This window comes from Phacochoerus africanus, chromosome 4, assembly GCF_016906955.1.
Source record: "Phacochoerus africanus isolate WHEZ1 chromosome 4, ROS_Pafr_v1, whole genome shotgun sequence".
Lineage (NCBI taxonomy): Eukaryota > Metazoa > Chordata > Mammalia > Artiodactyla > Suidae > Phacochoerus > Phacochoerus africanus.
In genome coordinates, this window is record NC_062547.1 from 73,383,028 (window position 1) to 73,399,568 (window position 16,541).

The 16,541-nt window shown below is 46.0% G+C and overlaps 1 protein-coding gene and 1 pseudogene across 1 annotated transcript in view; one reads left to right on the forward strand and one right to left on the reverse strand.

Annotated features, from left to right (window-relative positions):
* Positions 1 to 16,541, reverse strand: part of CATSPERD (cation channel sperm associated auxiliary subunit delta) — a 48,415-nt gene that overhangs the window by 12,887 nt on the left and 18,987 nt on the right. Inside the window, exons 7-13 of the mRNA XM_047774716.1 lie at positions 13,532 to 13,614; positions 11,125 to 11,301; positions 5,784 to 5,897; positions 4,913 to 5,002; positions 4,145 to 4,203; positions 840 to 918; positions 366 to 418 (exon numbers count right to left, since the gene is read on the reverse strand). Coding sequence (XP_047630672.1) covers positions 366 to 418; positions 840 to 918; positions 4,145 to 4,203; positions 4,913 to 5,002; positions 5,784 to 5,897; positions 11,125 to 11,301; positions 13,532 to 13,614 — 655 coding nt within the window. The remainder of the gene's footprint in view (positions 1 to 365; positions 419 to 839; positions 919 to 4,144; positions 4,204 to 4,912; positions 5,003 to 5,783; positions 5,898 to 11,124; positions 11,302 to 13,531; positions 13,615 to 16,541) is intronic.
* Positions 13,893 to 15,224, forward strand: LOC125123883 (succinate dehydrogenase [ubiquinone] cytochrome b small subunit, mitochondrial-like; annotated as a pseudogene).

Here is a 16,541-nt window from a genome sequence, read left to right on the forward strand (position 1 = left end):
CTTCCATATGCCTTGGTGTGCCCTAAAAAGCCAAAAAACAAACAAACAAACCAACCAACCCCTGAGCAATTTTAATCCCAGTGAGGAACTCGGGGATTAAAAGGAAGAAATGGACTAGCAGGGAGAACACATGACTATCGCCAAGTCCATGCAAGGAGGGGTGGCCATCGTGGGAAACGCAAACTTAACATGTTAGGACCAATTATTGAGCTGTTTGTCATGGATGTGTTAAGCATATACGCAAGTAGACAGAGTAGTGTCACCCAACTTTAGCAACTGTGAAGCAGTGGGGACTGGCTAGTCCCGTTCCCAGCCCCCTCGCTGCCTCCATTTCTCCCCTCCCCACCCCACACTGATACACTCACTTCTGAATGACGATCTTCTTCTCCAGGTCGCAACCAACTGAAATGAGAGCTGTCTGCAGGATGGGAGAGACGGGGATGTCGACCTGGGTCAGTGAGGGCGCCAAGAGCCCAGCCACAGTGAAAACCCACAAAGGGATGCACTTGACAGAGCAGGGACCGGAGACCTCATGCCTGGGCCTCATGGAGTCCAGCCCTAAGAGCCTGCCCAAGCTATGTGGTGTGGCAAAGATCCCCCCCTCTATAGCTCCCAGCTGGTATACCTGCTCCAAGGATGGTAAGTCATGAGGGGCACCCCCGGGGGATGATGATGAGAAGGGGCAGGGATCTGGGCAACCGGGCTAGGATCACTTCCATTTCCTGGTCCTGGGTCTGAGCTCAGCTAGTCCCTCAGGGACAAGCCAGCTGAGACCTGCTGCCATTATTAATTTAACACTAATGACAAAGAATGTGGGACAGCAAACGGTTTGGTCATACCAGTGGTTTAAGGTCCACACATGAGATCTCCTTGTTAGCTATGTCCAGAGTGATGGTAGATATGGTGGATCTCTTTATGCTGCAAAGCAATGAGTGTGTGTGTTATTACAGCAAATAGCATTGCTGACCCAACCAGTCATCCATCCATCCACCAACCCACCTACCCATTATACATCCATTTATCCATTCATTCATCTGTTATCATTCATCTATATATCCATTTATCCACCCATCCACCATCCATTTATAATCCATTCATCCATCCATCTGTTCATACATCCACCCATCTATTCATTTGTTTCTCCATTCATCCACTCATCTATTCATCCATTTGGTCCAGAGTATTGACCAAACCTCTGCTCACACATGGTGGCACCCAGCCTCCCTCTAGCTTCTACCCCTTCCTGAGTCAGTTTTGTTAATTTACATGGTAATGTACTGAAATTACAGGGTAATCTATTGAAAAGAACAGCTGAGCCCCAATTTTATTATTACCTAGCAGCATATAATGTTTCTTGGCATTCTTGTAATAGTTTCTGTATCCACACTTTCATTTTCATTTCTTGTTCCTATTCATTTTAATTCTGTCTTTTCTTCTTCATTAGGATTATACAGTCTTCTGAAGAACCAGCTTCATGTTTCTGTTTACTCTATACTGTCTTTTTGTTTTCTATTTAATATATTTAAAATTGTATCATTGTTAATTCCCTTTACATAATTTCTTTTTTCTTGTTCTCCTTGTTCCTTAAGTTAAATATTTATCCTTAGGTCCATTTTTTCCCCTAATGTTAAAAGTGCTTGGGCTGTAAATTTTCCTGGGTATATTTCAGCTGAATTATTTGATGCAGGGGTTATTTATAAGGTATTGCTTAATTTCTAAGCAAAGTGGATTTTTATTGCTTTTTTGGTTGTTGTGGTCTAGTTTTATTGGATTAAGGTCTGAGAATGTGGTTTGGAAAAATCTCTGCTGGGAGAAATGATTTTTTTTTTTTAATTGTTGACTTACAATATTAATTTCTTCTGTACAGCAAAATGATTCAGTTATACACACACACACATATATACACTCATTATTTTAATATTCTTTTTCTTTGTGATTTATCATAGGACACTGAATATAGTTCTCTGTGCTATACAGCAGGATCTTATTTATTCCCTCCATGTATAATAGCTTATACCTGCTACCCTCAACCTCCCCCTCCATCCCTCCCCCAAACCCCTCCCCCTTGGCAACTGCAAGTATGGAGAACTGATTTTTTTTTTGTTTTTTCTAGGGCCCTATTTGCAGCATATGGAGGTTCCCAGGCTAGGGGTCTAATTGGAGCTATAGCCTCTGGCCTACACCACAGCCACAACAACTCGGGATCCAGAGCCACATTTGCGACCTACACCACAGCTCACGGCAACGCTGGATCCTTAACCCGCTGAGCGAGGCCAGGGATTGAACCTGTGTCCTTGTGGATGCCAGTCAGATTCATTTCTGCTGAGCCACAACAGGAACTCCCTTGAGTTATTTTTTTTTAAAAATTCACCATAAACGTGAGAGAAACGTGTATTCCATATTAACAACATACGGAGCCTTTTTTTACTTGTCATTTACTTTTTTTCAGCTTTATCAAGGTGTAACTGACAAAATTGTAAGATATTTAAAGTGTGCAAGGCAATCTAATATACATACACACTGTGAAAAGATTCCCCCATTAAGTTACCTGCACATCCAATATCTCACATAGGTACTTTTATTATTATTATTTGGTGAGAATACTTAAGTCCTATTCTCTTGGAAAATTTCACTTATACAACCTGGTGTTATAAAGTTCTAAAGGAGTTCCTGTTGTGGCTCAGTGGTAACAAACCCAACTAGTATCCCTGAGGACTCAGGTTTGATCCCTGGCCTTGCTCAGTGGGTTAAGGATCCAGTATTACTGTCAGCTGTGATGTAGGTCACAGATGCAGCTTGGATCCAGCGTTGTTGTGGCTGTGGGGCAGGCTGGCAGCTGCAGCTATGATTTGACCCCAAGACTGGGAACTTCCATATACTGCAGGTGTGGCTCTAACAAAAAAGCAAAAAAAAAAATTATTTTATTGAAGTATATTTGATTTACAATGTGTTCATTTCTGCTGTACAGCAGAATGATTCAGTTATACACTTTTTTTTTGTCTTTTTGTCTTTTCTAGGGCCGCACCCATGGCATATGGAGATTCCCAGACTAGGGGTCTAATCAGAGTTGTAGCCGACGGCCTACACCAGAGCCACAGCAACGCGGGATCTGAACCGCGTCTGCGACCCATACCACAGCCCATGGCAATGCCAGATCCTTAACCCACTGAGCGAGGCCAGGGACTGAACTCGCAATGCCATCATTCCCAGTCAGCTTCATTAACCACTGAGCCACGACGGGAACTCCAGTTATACAAATATTTTATTTTATTTTATTTTTTATTTTTTTTTGTCTTTTGTTGTTGTTGCTATTTCTTGGGCCGCTCCCGCGGCATATGGAGGTTCCCAGGCTAGGGGTTGAATTGGAGCTGTAGCCACCGGCCTACGCCAGAGCCACAGCAATGCGGGATCCGAGCCGCGTCTGCAACCTACACCACAGCTCACGGCAACGCTAGATCGTTAACCCACTGAGCAAGGGCAGGGACCAAACCCGCAACCTCATGGTTCCTAGTCGGATTCGTTAACCACTGCGCCATGATGGGAACTCCTTTTTTTTTTTTTTTTTACATATTTTAAAATACTCTTTTCCATTAAGGTTTATCACAAGATAGTGAAAAGAATTCCCTGTGCTCCAGAGTAGGACCTTGTTGTTTATCTTGCTGTTTATCTTGTTGTTTATCTGCATATAATAATTTACATCTTTAATCACAACTCCCAATTTATCCCTCCCCCATGCCCCTCCTGCTTTGCAACCACAAGTCTGTTTTCCGTATCTGTGGGACTGTTTCTGTTTCATAGGTAAATTCATTTGTGTCATATTTTAGATTCCACATATGTGATATCATATGGTATTTGTCTTTCTGTGAAGAGCTTTTTTTTTTTTTTTTTTTTTTGCCACACCTGTGGCATGCAGAAGTTCCCAGGCCAGGGATCAAACCCATGCCACAGCAGTGACCCTGTGCTGCTGCAGTGACAACATTGGATCCTTAACCACCTGAGCCACATGGGAACTCCTGTAAAGTCCTATAAAGAACTTTTAATCATTCTTCCCATACCATCCTTGGAGTAGGGGGGTCTGGCCCCTGCTAAGGGAACCCCATGGGACACCCCAGGGCCACTGGCCACCACCCAGAGGACAACATACCTGGAGGTGAAATTGGGGTCAGCCCTGCCCCAGTGGTGCTGCTGCCTCAGGGAAATGTTCTAGGGAATGAGAGAGAAAAATGCCATTGCAACAGTGGAATATTCTGGGGTGGTCCCAAAGTTGGGGTTCAGGAGACAGGGCAGGATGGGGTGTTGGGAGGAGGTGCTTGGGAGCCATCCAGCCCTCCTCTGGTTTTAATTCCTGCTGGTAAAAGGCTTTTGGAAGCTCATGGGAATACCCCTCCCCCAAAGCACCTTCATTACCCCACTGCCTTTGTCCTGGGGACCCAGAGTGGCGTGGGACTCAGTTCCCCTCTTATTTAGCTGCAATGGAACAAGGATAGGCCCAAAGAATTTGTTGTGGTCCGGGGTCAAGTCCCAACTTCCTAGTGCCACCAGAAGTCCTGGCTCCACCCTGCAGATCCGCCAGACCCTCCCAGAGGCGCTGGTTGGCCTCCTGATGCCTCAGTTTACCCCGCTAACACAGGTCTCACGCCCTCCCTGGGACTGGCTTAGCCTCCCTGTGCCTCTCCTATGTGACACCCTGATGCTGTCACTCGTCTGGGGGACTGCTGCCTGCATGCGGTGGAGGGGGGCAGGGGGTAGGGCTGTGTCCCCTTCACATCCTGGAGCACCTTCTCCGGGTGTGTGTGAGGAAGGAAAGCAGGAAGAAGGTCAGACAGAGGGATACAGGTGGCTGGACCTGGCCCAGTCATCAAGGCTGAGCCCACGACCCTCTGAACCGGGTTTGGGGCAGTGGTGAGCTCACCAGTCTGTGCTTGGTGTTCCCGTCGTAGGTGTAGCCATCCTCGTAGATGACTGCCTGCAGCCCCAGGGAGTGGGGGTTGCTCACCATCACCTGGAGGGGGTGAGATGAGAGGCGCATGCGCTGTACGGCACCAGCAGGGGCCAAAGGGTGCCTTGGGGCATTCGCCCACAGGTGACCCCAGGGCCCCTTTAGACTAAAAACCGAGCTTGCTCTGCAAGTGCAGCTGCCGGTTGTCCCCACATGTGCCCCCGTGCCATCCACACCCCCTCACTGTGGCTCAGCGCCTCGTTCGGCACACAGCCTGGAGCTGCTGCGCCGCAAGATCCAAACTTGCCCCTGGTGTACAGAAGCTGGTCCTGCGGGGAGGAGGTGGGGTGGGATGAGAGAGCTCTGGGCGAGACCTGGAGCTAGGGTGGCAGCCCCTCGCAGACCCTGGTCCTGGCTGGACATGCCCTTGTATCCAGTCTGCCGCTTTGTTTTCAACCTGATTATCTTCACTCGAGAATCCCTTGCTTGGACTCCTGGGTTTCAGGTCCAGGAACACCCACTGGTTCTCAGGCACCCCCTGCAGGAGGAGGGCTGGCTCTGGCTGAGCTGAGAGGAAAAGGCACTTATAGAAGGGCCATGGGGCAGCTTAGAAGAAGGGTGGAGGACAGGCACAGAAGGGAGAGAAGGCCGGGCTGGCAGAAAGACTGTAGTGGCCACGACACGTGGACACTAGTTGAGCCAGAGGGTTTCTAGGGGGCGTCGTGAGTGTGTCTCGCGAGAGGATGCCTGGGAATTTCCAGAGCCTGAGAAGTGGAGGGGCAGGGCGTGGGGGGATGCCACCCACGTATCAGGAATACTTGTCAAACAGATGTGTTGTCCTTACTAGAGGGACTGGAGATGTGCCCGGCCGGGGTATCATCAGGGCCGTCAACTCCAACTTGCTATTCATATCAATGGTGTACATTTTGTTTGAAAATTCTCCCTGCAGAAGTTTCACCTAGTTAGAAATGCAAAAAAAAAAAAAAAAAAAGAAAAGAAAAAAGAAAGAAAAAATCCATCAGTCGATTGATCAAACAAAGCCTCTATTCCCCCAAATAGGAGGCAAGTGGTCAGTGGCAGGGGAGGCGTTCCCCCGGGATGGAATCTTCCAGTCTGGAAGGTGCTGCAGCCTGGAGCTGTCACCGGAGCCACCATCCTCCCAGCTAGACCCTGCACCACCAGAGGACCATGGAGGTCCACTCAGTCACACCTCTCTTCCCTCCAGAAGTACCCCCACCCCACCTAACTTCTCTGTATTGTTGCTTCCTTGCATTTCTTTCTAGAGTTCTTGACAAAACAGGGCATCCCTACATGATATAATGTAGTATTTCCACTTTTGAACTTTTTTTTTTTGTCATGAAGAAGTTCCCAGGCCAGGGATAGAACCCAAGCAACTGCAATGACAATGCCGGATCCTTAACCTGCTGTGCCATAGGGAATTTCTATTTTGTCTTTTTAAGTTTCTTTCAATCCACAGCTCCCACCTCCATCCTCTTCCTTTTCACTTCTACACATCTTTGAAGGGATCCAGGCTGTGGGGACTGTCGATTCCCCAAGGTCTGGATTTTCCTATAGTGGATGGACACACATTCCTCTGTGCTCTGCCTTTTTGCTCACTGGTGGCTGAATCCACCAGAGGAGGGTTGGCTTGGGTTGGCCAAGACCCACCGGTGACTGAACTTCCATTGGTGGCACATGCAGTGGCTTGATGTGAGCTCTCAGTTCCCAGACCGGGGATTAAACCCTGGCTGCAGTGCTGAAAGAATGGATTTTGAATCACTAGACCATCAGGGAACTCCATGTCTCCGTTTTTTGATGGTGGAGTTGAACCGGGCAATATCTTACCATTTTGTTTTCATACATTTGCTGGAACAATTTTATAAGACTTTTCCCTGTGCTACTTACTGAGCCAGTGGAAGGGTGGGAAAGAGAGGAGGAAGAACGCTTGCGTCTTGCCTTTCACTTACCCTGTTTTCAAGGCACTGGATTAGTTGGATTGGTTTCCTGCCACCATGGGAAGGGAACCAATAAGGGGCTTCTGATTCTAGGCATTGACAAGGAATGACAAGATTAAATGAAACTCCATGTCCTGGCAACAGGACTCCTGACTGTCCCTGTGAATCCTGGTTTCCTGATAAAGGCGGTGTCTGCCTTCCACTGCCCAGTGGCTCTTTCCCCACCCAGACTCTGTTCTTTTCTTTTCTTTTGCGTGTGTGTCTTTTTAGGGTTGCACACATGGCATATGGAAGTTCCCAGGCTAGGGGTCGAATCGGAGCCGAGTCTGCAACCTACAACACAGCTCATGGCAAGGCTGGATCCTTAACCCACTGAGCGAGGCCAGGGATTGAACCCAAGCCCTCATGGATACCAGTCTGGTTCATTACCCCTGAGCCATGATGGGAATTCCTACATTCTTTTTCTTATGTTATCTTCCATCATGGTCTGTCCCAAGAGATTGGACACAGTTCCCTGTGCTATACAGTAGGACCTCATTGCTTGTCCATTCTAAATGTAATAGTTGGCATCTAGTAACCCCAAACTCCCAGTCCATCCCACTCCCTCTCCCCTCCCCCTTGGCAACCACAGGCATGTTCTTCATGTTTGTGAGTCTGTTTTTGTTTTGTACATAGGTTCATTTGTTCCATATTTAATTTAATTTATTTATTTGGTTTTGTCTTTTTTTTTTTTAAATGGCTGTACCTATGGCATATGGAAGTTCCCAGGCTAGGGATCAAATTGGAGCTGCAGCTGCCAGCCTACCCCCTAGCCACAGCAATGCCAGATCAGAGCCACGTCTGCAACCTACAACACAGCTCATGGCAATGCCAGATCCTTAACCCACTGAGCAAGGTCAGGGATCAAGCCTGCATCCTCATGGATACTAGTTGGGTTTGTTACTGCTGAGCCACAACGGGACCTCCATGTGCCATATTTTGGATTCTACATATAAGTGATATCATATGGTATTTGTCTTTCTCTTTCTTACTTCACTTAGTATGAAAGTCTAGTTGCATTCATGCTGTCGCAAATGGCATTATTTTGTTCTTTTTACGGCTGAGTAATATTCCATTGTATGTCTGTACCACATCTTCTTTTATTTTTATTTATTTAGGCCTTTTTACGGCTGCACTCTCAGCATACGGAGGTTCTCAGGCTAGGGGTCCAACCAGAGCTGTAGCCACTGGCCTAAGCCAGAGCCATAGCAATGCTGGATCTGAGCCACGACTGTGACTTACACCACAGCTCACAGCAATGCCAGATCCCCAATCCACTAAGCGAGACCAGGGATCAAACCTGCATCCTCATAGATGCTAGCTGGGTTCATTAACCACTGAGCCACAACAGGAACTCCAAAACTTTTTAATTTAGTTATTTTTTGGCACATCTTAATCCATTCATCTGTTGATGGATATTTAGGTTGTTTCCATGCCTTGGCTATTGTGAATAATGCTACTATGAACATAAAGGTGCATGTAACTTTTTGGATTACAGTTTTGTCTGGATATATGCCCAGGAGTAGAATTGGTAGATCATATGGTAATTCTATATTTAGTTTTCTGAGAAACCTCCATACTGTTTTCCACAGTGGTTGTACCAATTTACATTCCCACCAACAGTGTAGGAGGGTTTCCTTTGCTCCACATCGTCTCCAGCATTTGCTACTTGTAGAATTTTTTTTTTTTTCTGGGCCGAACCTGTGGCATATGGAAGTTCCCAGGCTAGGGGTCCAGTTGGAGCTACCTACCACAGCTGCTGGCCTACACCATGGCCACAGCAACACGGGATCCGAACCACGTCTGCAACCTACACCACAGTTCCCAGCAACTCCAGATCCTCAACCCACTGACGGGGCCAGGGATCAAACCTGAGTCCTCATGGATACAAGTTGGGTTTGTTGCTACTGAACCACAATGGGAACTCCAAGACTTTTTGATGATGGCCATTCTGACAGGTGTGAGGTGGTACCTCGTTGCAGTTTTGATTTGGATTTCTCTAATGATTAGTGATTTTGAGCATCTTTCATGTGCCTGCTGGCCATCCATACATATTCTTTGGAGAGATGTCTATTTAGGACCTCTGCCTATTTTTTGATTTTTTTTTTCTGTTGAGTTATATGAGTCATTTGTATATTTTGGAGATTAAGATCTTGTCTGTTGCATCATGTACTGTGGAGTAGGTTGCAGACATGGCTCAGATCTGGTGTGGCTATGGCTGTGGCTGTGGCGTAGGCCAGCAGCTACAGCTCCAATTCAACCCCTAGCCTGGGAACCACTATATGATGCAGGGTGCAGCCCTAAGAAAATAAAATAAAATAAAAATGATTCTCTAGGTGTTCTCTGGTGGCTCAGCAGGTTAAGGATCTCATGTTGTCACTGCTGTGGCTTGGATGACCATTGCAGCACGGATTTGATCTCTGGCCCGCCTGCTGTGGGTACTGCCAAAAAAATAAATAAATAAAAGTAAATCACCAAGGCCAGTCCGTGCTCAGGCAGGAGGCCTCAACCCCACCTACTGGAGAGGAGAGAATATTGGTATGTTATTTGGAACTCTTCTGTAACAGAGAAATATCCCCCTTCCCTTTATTTTATTTTATTTTATTTTTTTATTTTTCGCCATTTCTAGGGCCACTCCCATGGCATATAGAGGTTCCCAGGCTAGGGGGTCGAACTGGAGCTGTAGCCTCTGGCCTACGCCACAGCCACAGCAACGCAGGATCCAAGCCGCGTCTGTGACCTACACCACAGCTCATGGAAACACCGGATCCTTAACCCACTGAGCGAGGCCAGGGATCGAACCTGCAACCTAGTCGGATTCATTAACCAATGAGCCACGACAGGAATTCCACCCCCTTCCCTTTATTTATTTAGTCATTTATTTACATTGGTATGGACTCATGTATATCTTTTTACACACTTTATTGTATTATCCAATCCTGTGTTATTTTTGTGACACACTATTCTAGCTTTTTTTTTTTTTCTTCTTTTTTTTCAGCTGCTATGTTACATACGGAGTTCCCAGGGCAGGTATCAGATCTGAGCTTCAGCTGCGATCTACACCACAGCTGCGGCAATGCCAGATCTTTAGCTGTGCTAGGTCAGGGATTGAACCCTCATCCCAGTGCTCCAGAGATACCCCTGATCCCATTTTACTAAAGCGTTAACTCCTATTCCAGCTTTTTTTTTTTTTTTCTATTCCAGCTTTCATCCATACGTTTTTGTGACACTACGTAGTTGCTCTGTATTTTTTTGGTGGGGAAACTCTTTTCCATCTTTCTTGAACAGTTTAAGTGGCCATTTACATAAAAACTATTGTTTTTTCTCTTTCCCTCTCTCATTCTCTCTCTCTCTCTCTTTTTTTTTTTTGTCTTTTTGCCTTTTCTAGGGCCACTCCTGCGGCATATGGAGGTTACCAGGCTAGGGGTTGAATTGGAGCCGTAGCCTCGGGCCTATGCCAGAGCCACAGTAACGGGGGATCCGAGCCGCGTCTGCAACCTACACCATAGCTCATGGCAACACCAGATCCTTAACCCACCAAGCAAGGCCAGGGATCGAACCCACAACCTCATGGTTCCTAGTGGGATTCGTTAACCACTGCACCACGACAGGAACTCCAACTCTCTCTTTCTTTTTCCTGCACTTTGCATAAAACCAGCAATTCCCAGACATGTGATTTCAAAGACCCATAGGAAAATCCCCATGGATAGGGACATGCATTTTGTCATGGCAAGTAAAGAAATAAAAAAAATTACACCCATCTATCAACACCATTATATCATAAAATAATATTTTAAGCAAAATGTGCTTTATCACTAAACTATATGGCAGAGTTGCTGCTCTTTTTTTTTTTTTAATTGTCTTTTGTATTTTTAGGACCACACCCATGGCATAACGGAGGTTCCCAGGCTAGGGGTCGAATTGGAGCTGTAGCTGCCAGCTTACACCACAGCCACAGCAATGTGGGATCCAAGCCATGTCTGTGACCTACACCACAGCTCACAGCAACACTGGATCCTTAACCCACTGAGCAGGGCCAGGGATCAAACCTGCGTCCTCATGGATACTAGTTGGATTTGTTTCCACTGAGCCAGGATGGGGACTGCTGTTCTTTTTTTTCCTCATTTCCCTGATCACTATGGATCCAAAGGCCCTTTCTGGAAATTGATCCATAGGGTTATCAGCACATACTTTGCAGACGTCAATGTGGAGTTGGGGGTCCATGAGAATCTCCTGGATATTCATGGGGCACTTCTGGAAATCGAAAGCTGGAAAGGTGGAGTCAGGAAGTGGGGTCAGTATTTCAAGCAACCCCACATCAGTGAACACCAGGACTGCCTCCGCTGACCAGATGTCTTGGTCTGCAAACTAAGAGAAAAATGACTTCTGAGATCAACTCATTCTCCTTCCTTTTTTTTTAAGGATATTTTTTTCTTGCAATTCAGATTTATATAAGGTAGACCAAAAAAACAAAACCAAGAACAAAAAACAAAAAAAAAAGAAAACAAAAACCTAAGAAACCGAAAACCCAAGTAAAGTCATAAGTACACTTTGTTGAGACACCTACTCGTCAGCTTCTTTCATCCCTTGATGGTTAAATTAGAGGACACCAGGAAAGTATTCTGTACTTATTCACAGTTCATGGACCATTCTGGAACCAGATGAAAGCTACAGAACCTCTCTCTACAAAACACACTGGCCATTGGGATGTCAAGGTAAGGCTTTGAGGAGACAGTCTGTCTGCATACCCAGTGATCTCACCATCCTATCCCATTCTTGGGAAACTTTCTGGAAATAGGGTGGCTGAAGATCTGGCAGAGAAAAGGCTGAAGAGGCAGTCAGAACACCTTGGGGGACTTTTCTGGCTCAGCTGCTCACAAGTTGAGGGGCTTAGGAGACAGAGAAACCTGAACTCTGGTTTTCTCCTGTGTAAAAGTGGATGCTATCATCTCCTTCAAAGGGCTGTTGTGGGAATGAACTAACATCAGATACACATGATGTACAAGATAGTGTGAGCTAAGCCCAGTACCAACACCTCCTGCCTCTCTGACCTCTGACAAGTGAATTTAACTCCCTGTGCTTCTGTTTTTCCATCTGTCCAATGGGAACAATATAGGTTCTACTTTTTTTTTTTTTTAGGGCCGCACCTACAGCATATGGAGGTTCCCAGGCTAGGGGTCCCATTGGAGCTGTAGCTGCCAGCCTATACCACAGCCACAGCAACTTAGGACCCGAGCTGTGTCTGTGACCTATACCACAGCTCATGGCAATGCCAGATCCTTAGCCCATTGAGTGATGCCAGGGATTGAACTCCGGTCCTCATGGATGCTAGTTGGGTTCATTAACTACTGAGCCATGATGGGAACTCTGACTTCTTTTTTGTTGTTCTTTTCTTTTCCATATGCACCCAAAGCATATGGAGGTTCCCAGGCTCGGGGTCGAATTGGAGCTGCAGCTGCCGGCCTACACCTGAGCCATGGCAATGTCAGATCCAAGCCACATCAGGGACCTGTGCTGCAGCTTGTGACAACACGGGATTATTAACCCACTGAGCGAGGCCAGGGATCAAACCCACTTCCTCACGAACACTATGTTGGGTTCTTTTTTTTTTTTTCCAGGGTTGTTACTGTGGCATATGGAAATTAGGGGTCCCTATTTGGCTAGGGGTGGAACCAGAGCTACACCTGCCGGCCTACACCACAGGCACAGCAACTCGGGATCTGAGCTGTGTCTTCAACCTACACCACAGCTCATGGCAATGCCAGATCCTTAACGCACTGAGCAAGGCCAGGGATCAATCCAACATCCTCATGGATACTATTCGAATTTGTTTCCACTGAGCCGCAATGGGAACTCTCGGTTCTACTTAAGGCAATGGCTGGGGTAACAGACAGCAGGTGCTAAGACCAGCATCTGCCATTTTCTAAGTACTAAGTGTTAGCTGCCATTGTTGTTTTAATAGCTACTGAAATTTCTATTCAAATTATTAAATGTTACTTTGTAATGTACAATGAATTAAAATTAAGTTATTGCCATTGCTATGAAAAATACTATTGCTATTTTAATAACTAGAGCAATTTCTTCAGAAAAAGGATCAGATGTTTGTGAACAAGATGATTATTCTTTTTTTTTTTTTGCCACAACCATGGCATTTAGGATTTCCCAGTCTGGGGATTGAACCCTTGCCTCCACAGTGACCTGAGCAACTCCAGAGACAATGCTGGATCCTTAACCTGCTGTGCCGCAGTGGTAACTTACCAAGGCAGTTATCCCTTACCAACCAGGTAACAATGGGGTTGTACCAACTCTTTCTGTTTTTGGGTTGATTCTTTTTTTTTTTTGCTTTTTATGGCCACACCTGTGACACATGGAAGTTCCCAGGCCAGGCTGGGAGTCAAATTGGAGCTGCAGCTGCCGGTCTGCACCACAGCCACAGCAATGTGCCATCCAAGCCATGTCTGTGATCTATGCCACAGCTTGCAGCAATGCCAGATCCTTAATCCACTGAGTGAGGCCAGGGATCGAACCCACATCCTCGTGGATACTAGTTGGGTTCTTAACCCACTGAGCCAAAATTGGAACTCTGGATTGCACCTACTTTGATTAGAGAACTTGACAGAATTCCCAGGCTGCCATAGTACAAATTACTCTCCCGAGTTAAAACTGCCAGTTCGTTTTCATCTAGGAAAAAACCAAACAATGCAGAACAAGAGTTGAAATGAGGGTTGTTTCTGTGGACCAAAAAAATTTTTAATTAAAAACTATCCCAAATTCCATCATACAGACCAGGGGTCAGCAAATTTCTCCTGTAAAGGACCAGATGGTAAGGATTCTCTGCTTTGCTGGTCATGTGACATCTGATACAAGACAGCTCATAAATGGATAGGTGGAATGTGTGCCCATAAAACTTTATTTACAAAAACAACTGGTGGGGATGACCTTGAGCCTTCAGCAGCCACATGGCGACTCTCTGGAGGCTGAGCACCCTCTGTGGGGCCCAAAGAGGAGGAGCTCTGTTCCTCTGAACCCCGGTGGTCAAACCTGCTCATGTCTCAGCATTTCTCCGGAGCCGACCTTCTGGGGGATGGTGTGGAATGCAGCACATTCACCTGTCACCCAGCCACTAGTCTGATTCCAAGGCTGCATCTCTCCACTGGACTGGCAAGAGAGTTGTCAGCGTTTTGCTCCTGGGCCTACTTCCAGCGGCTTATTTGAATCCTTGCTCGGCAATGGACTACCCTCTGGCCACAGCCCTCACTCTTCATGTCACTGGGACACTGGACAAGTTGTTACTATGTCAGAGGGGATGCACTGCAGAAAGCTGCCCAGGCAGGCCCTTTGGCACTCCTGGCTCTCATCTTTGCTGGGCTTTGTTATTTTAACTACCCGATGTGGGCATCTGCAAAGCTGTTGCTATGCTGTGGAAGCTCTGGACTTTTAGACTTTATAACTTGAGAACTTCATACACCTCCTCACCTCTGTTCTGTCATGCCATTCGGCTCACAATAAGGAGGAAAGAACAGATAAGTCCATTGGTGAGACAAACCTCTTCTCCCAATCAGCTGGGTTTTTTTTTTTTGTCTTTTTAGGGGTGCATCTGCAGCATATGGAGGTTCCCAGGCTAGGGCTCGAATTGAAGCTATAGCCGCTGGCCTACGCCAGAGCCACAGCAACGCGGGATCCGAGCCATGTCTTCAACCTACACCACAGCTCTTGGCAATGCCGGATCCTTAACCCACTGATGGAGGCCAGGGACGGAACCTGCACAAGTGAGATTCATTTCCAGTGAGCCACAACAGGAACTCCCAGCTGGTTATTTTTAGAATTTAATCTTTGAGGAAAGATTTGAGAGGAATTGCATCCAAGAAGTTGTGAGACTAAGCTCTGTATTCTGGAGTATCTCTCAGCTTCTCATAAGACTCAGTGTAACTAAACATTATATATGAGCGTTTGCCTTTTAAGTTATCAAACTTTAAACGGGAATTCAGCTTTATTACTCTCGGTATCTGATCAAACTTCTATATTTGTCCTAGGATGATGGAGAAAGGGAAAGACTGTTAAGTCATAAATAAAGACTTTGCAGAAAATTAGGCAGTGTTTAGTTTTTGCAGACTATTACTGATGGTTACATGTCCTAGGGAAATCAGAAAATTAGAAATGCTGATATTTCACATTACTGATTTCTAAATCCCTCGAAGAAGAGCCTGGAGAATTTCTGAATAATAGAGAAGTTCCATGTAGGGACGAGGTCCTGTTATAGATGTTTCAAATTGTTACAGATTCTCAACTGAGACTTAATCCTCAAATGTGTTTATTTTACTTGTTCAAAAATAATCTGTCCGCAAAGATAACATTATAAGCAATAAATTGTTGTTTTCCTACTGTGGGGATCGCTAATGTGAAAATGCATTCTCTAAAGTTTTTAAATAAAATGCTGGGGGAGTTCCTGTCATCACGCAGTGGAAATGAATCTGACTAGTAACCAAGAGGTGGTGGGTTCGATCCCTGACCTTGCTCAGTGGGTTAAGGGTCGGGCATTGCTGTGAACTGTGGTATAGACTGGCTGCTGTAGCTCTGATTGGACCCCTAGCCTGGGAACCTCCAAATGTTGTGGGTGCAGCCCTAAACAGCAAAAATAAATACAAATTAAAATGCTGTATAAAAAAAAAAACACAACTGCTGGGCTGGAATTGGCCCACAGGTCATGCTTTGTTGACCCCTGACTTAGTGACCACTGTTAGGATTTTAGCAAACATTCTTTCTGATAGTTTTTTTTTTTCTTTTTCAGTCACATCCTAGGCATGTAGAAGTTCCTGGGGCTGGGGATCGAAACCGAGCTGAAGGCACGACCTTTGTCACAGCTGCAGCAACACCAGATCCTTAACCCACTGCACCACAGCAGGAACTCCTTTTCTGGCAGTTTTATATATGTGGGATCATATTCTGGGAGGCCTCTTGCACCATGGGTGGGAATATAAAGTGGGGCATCCTGTACGGAAGGTAGCCGGGCAGTTCCCCAAAAGGTCAAATGCAGAGTGACCATTTGACCTTATATGCATCTAGGTGTCAATCCAAGAGAAATTAAAACACGTGTCCGTGTGAAAACCTGTACTCGAATGTTCATGGCAGAGTGACGCATCATGGCCCCAGAGAAGAAACAACCCAAATGTCCAAAGGCAGTTGAATGGATAAACAGCATGTGGTCCATGCTTACAGTGGAGCGAAACGCTGACACACCCTACAATGTGGATGAACCTTGAAGACATGTAGTCAAAGACACCAGTCACGAAAGACCACAAGATCCCTTTCCCGTGGAATGTCTACAGTAGGTGACTCTATAGAGACAGCAGGTAGATTGGTGGTTGCCAGGGGCAGGGGAGAGATGGGGCTTGTGGGGTGAAGAATATGGCTTTCTTTTGGGAGGTTGGCCATGAAAATGCTCTAAAATGGATTGTGGTGATGGCTGCCCAACTCTGCATATACTGAAAAAAAGAAATGAGTTCCCTGGAGGCCTAGCAGGTTAAGGATCCAACTGTCACTGCCAGGGTTTTGGGTTTGATCCTTGGCCAGGAACTTCTGCATGATGCAGGCTTCCCCAACAAAAAGAA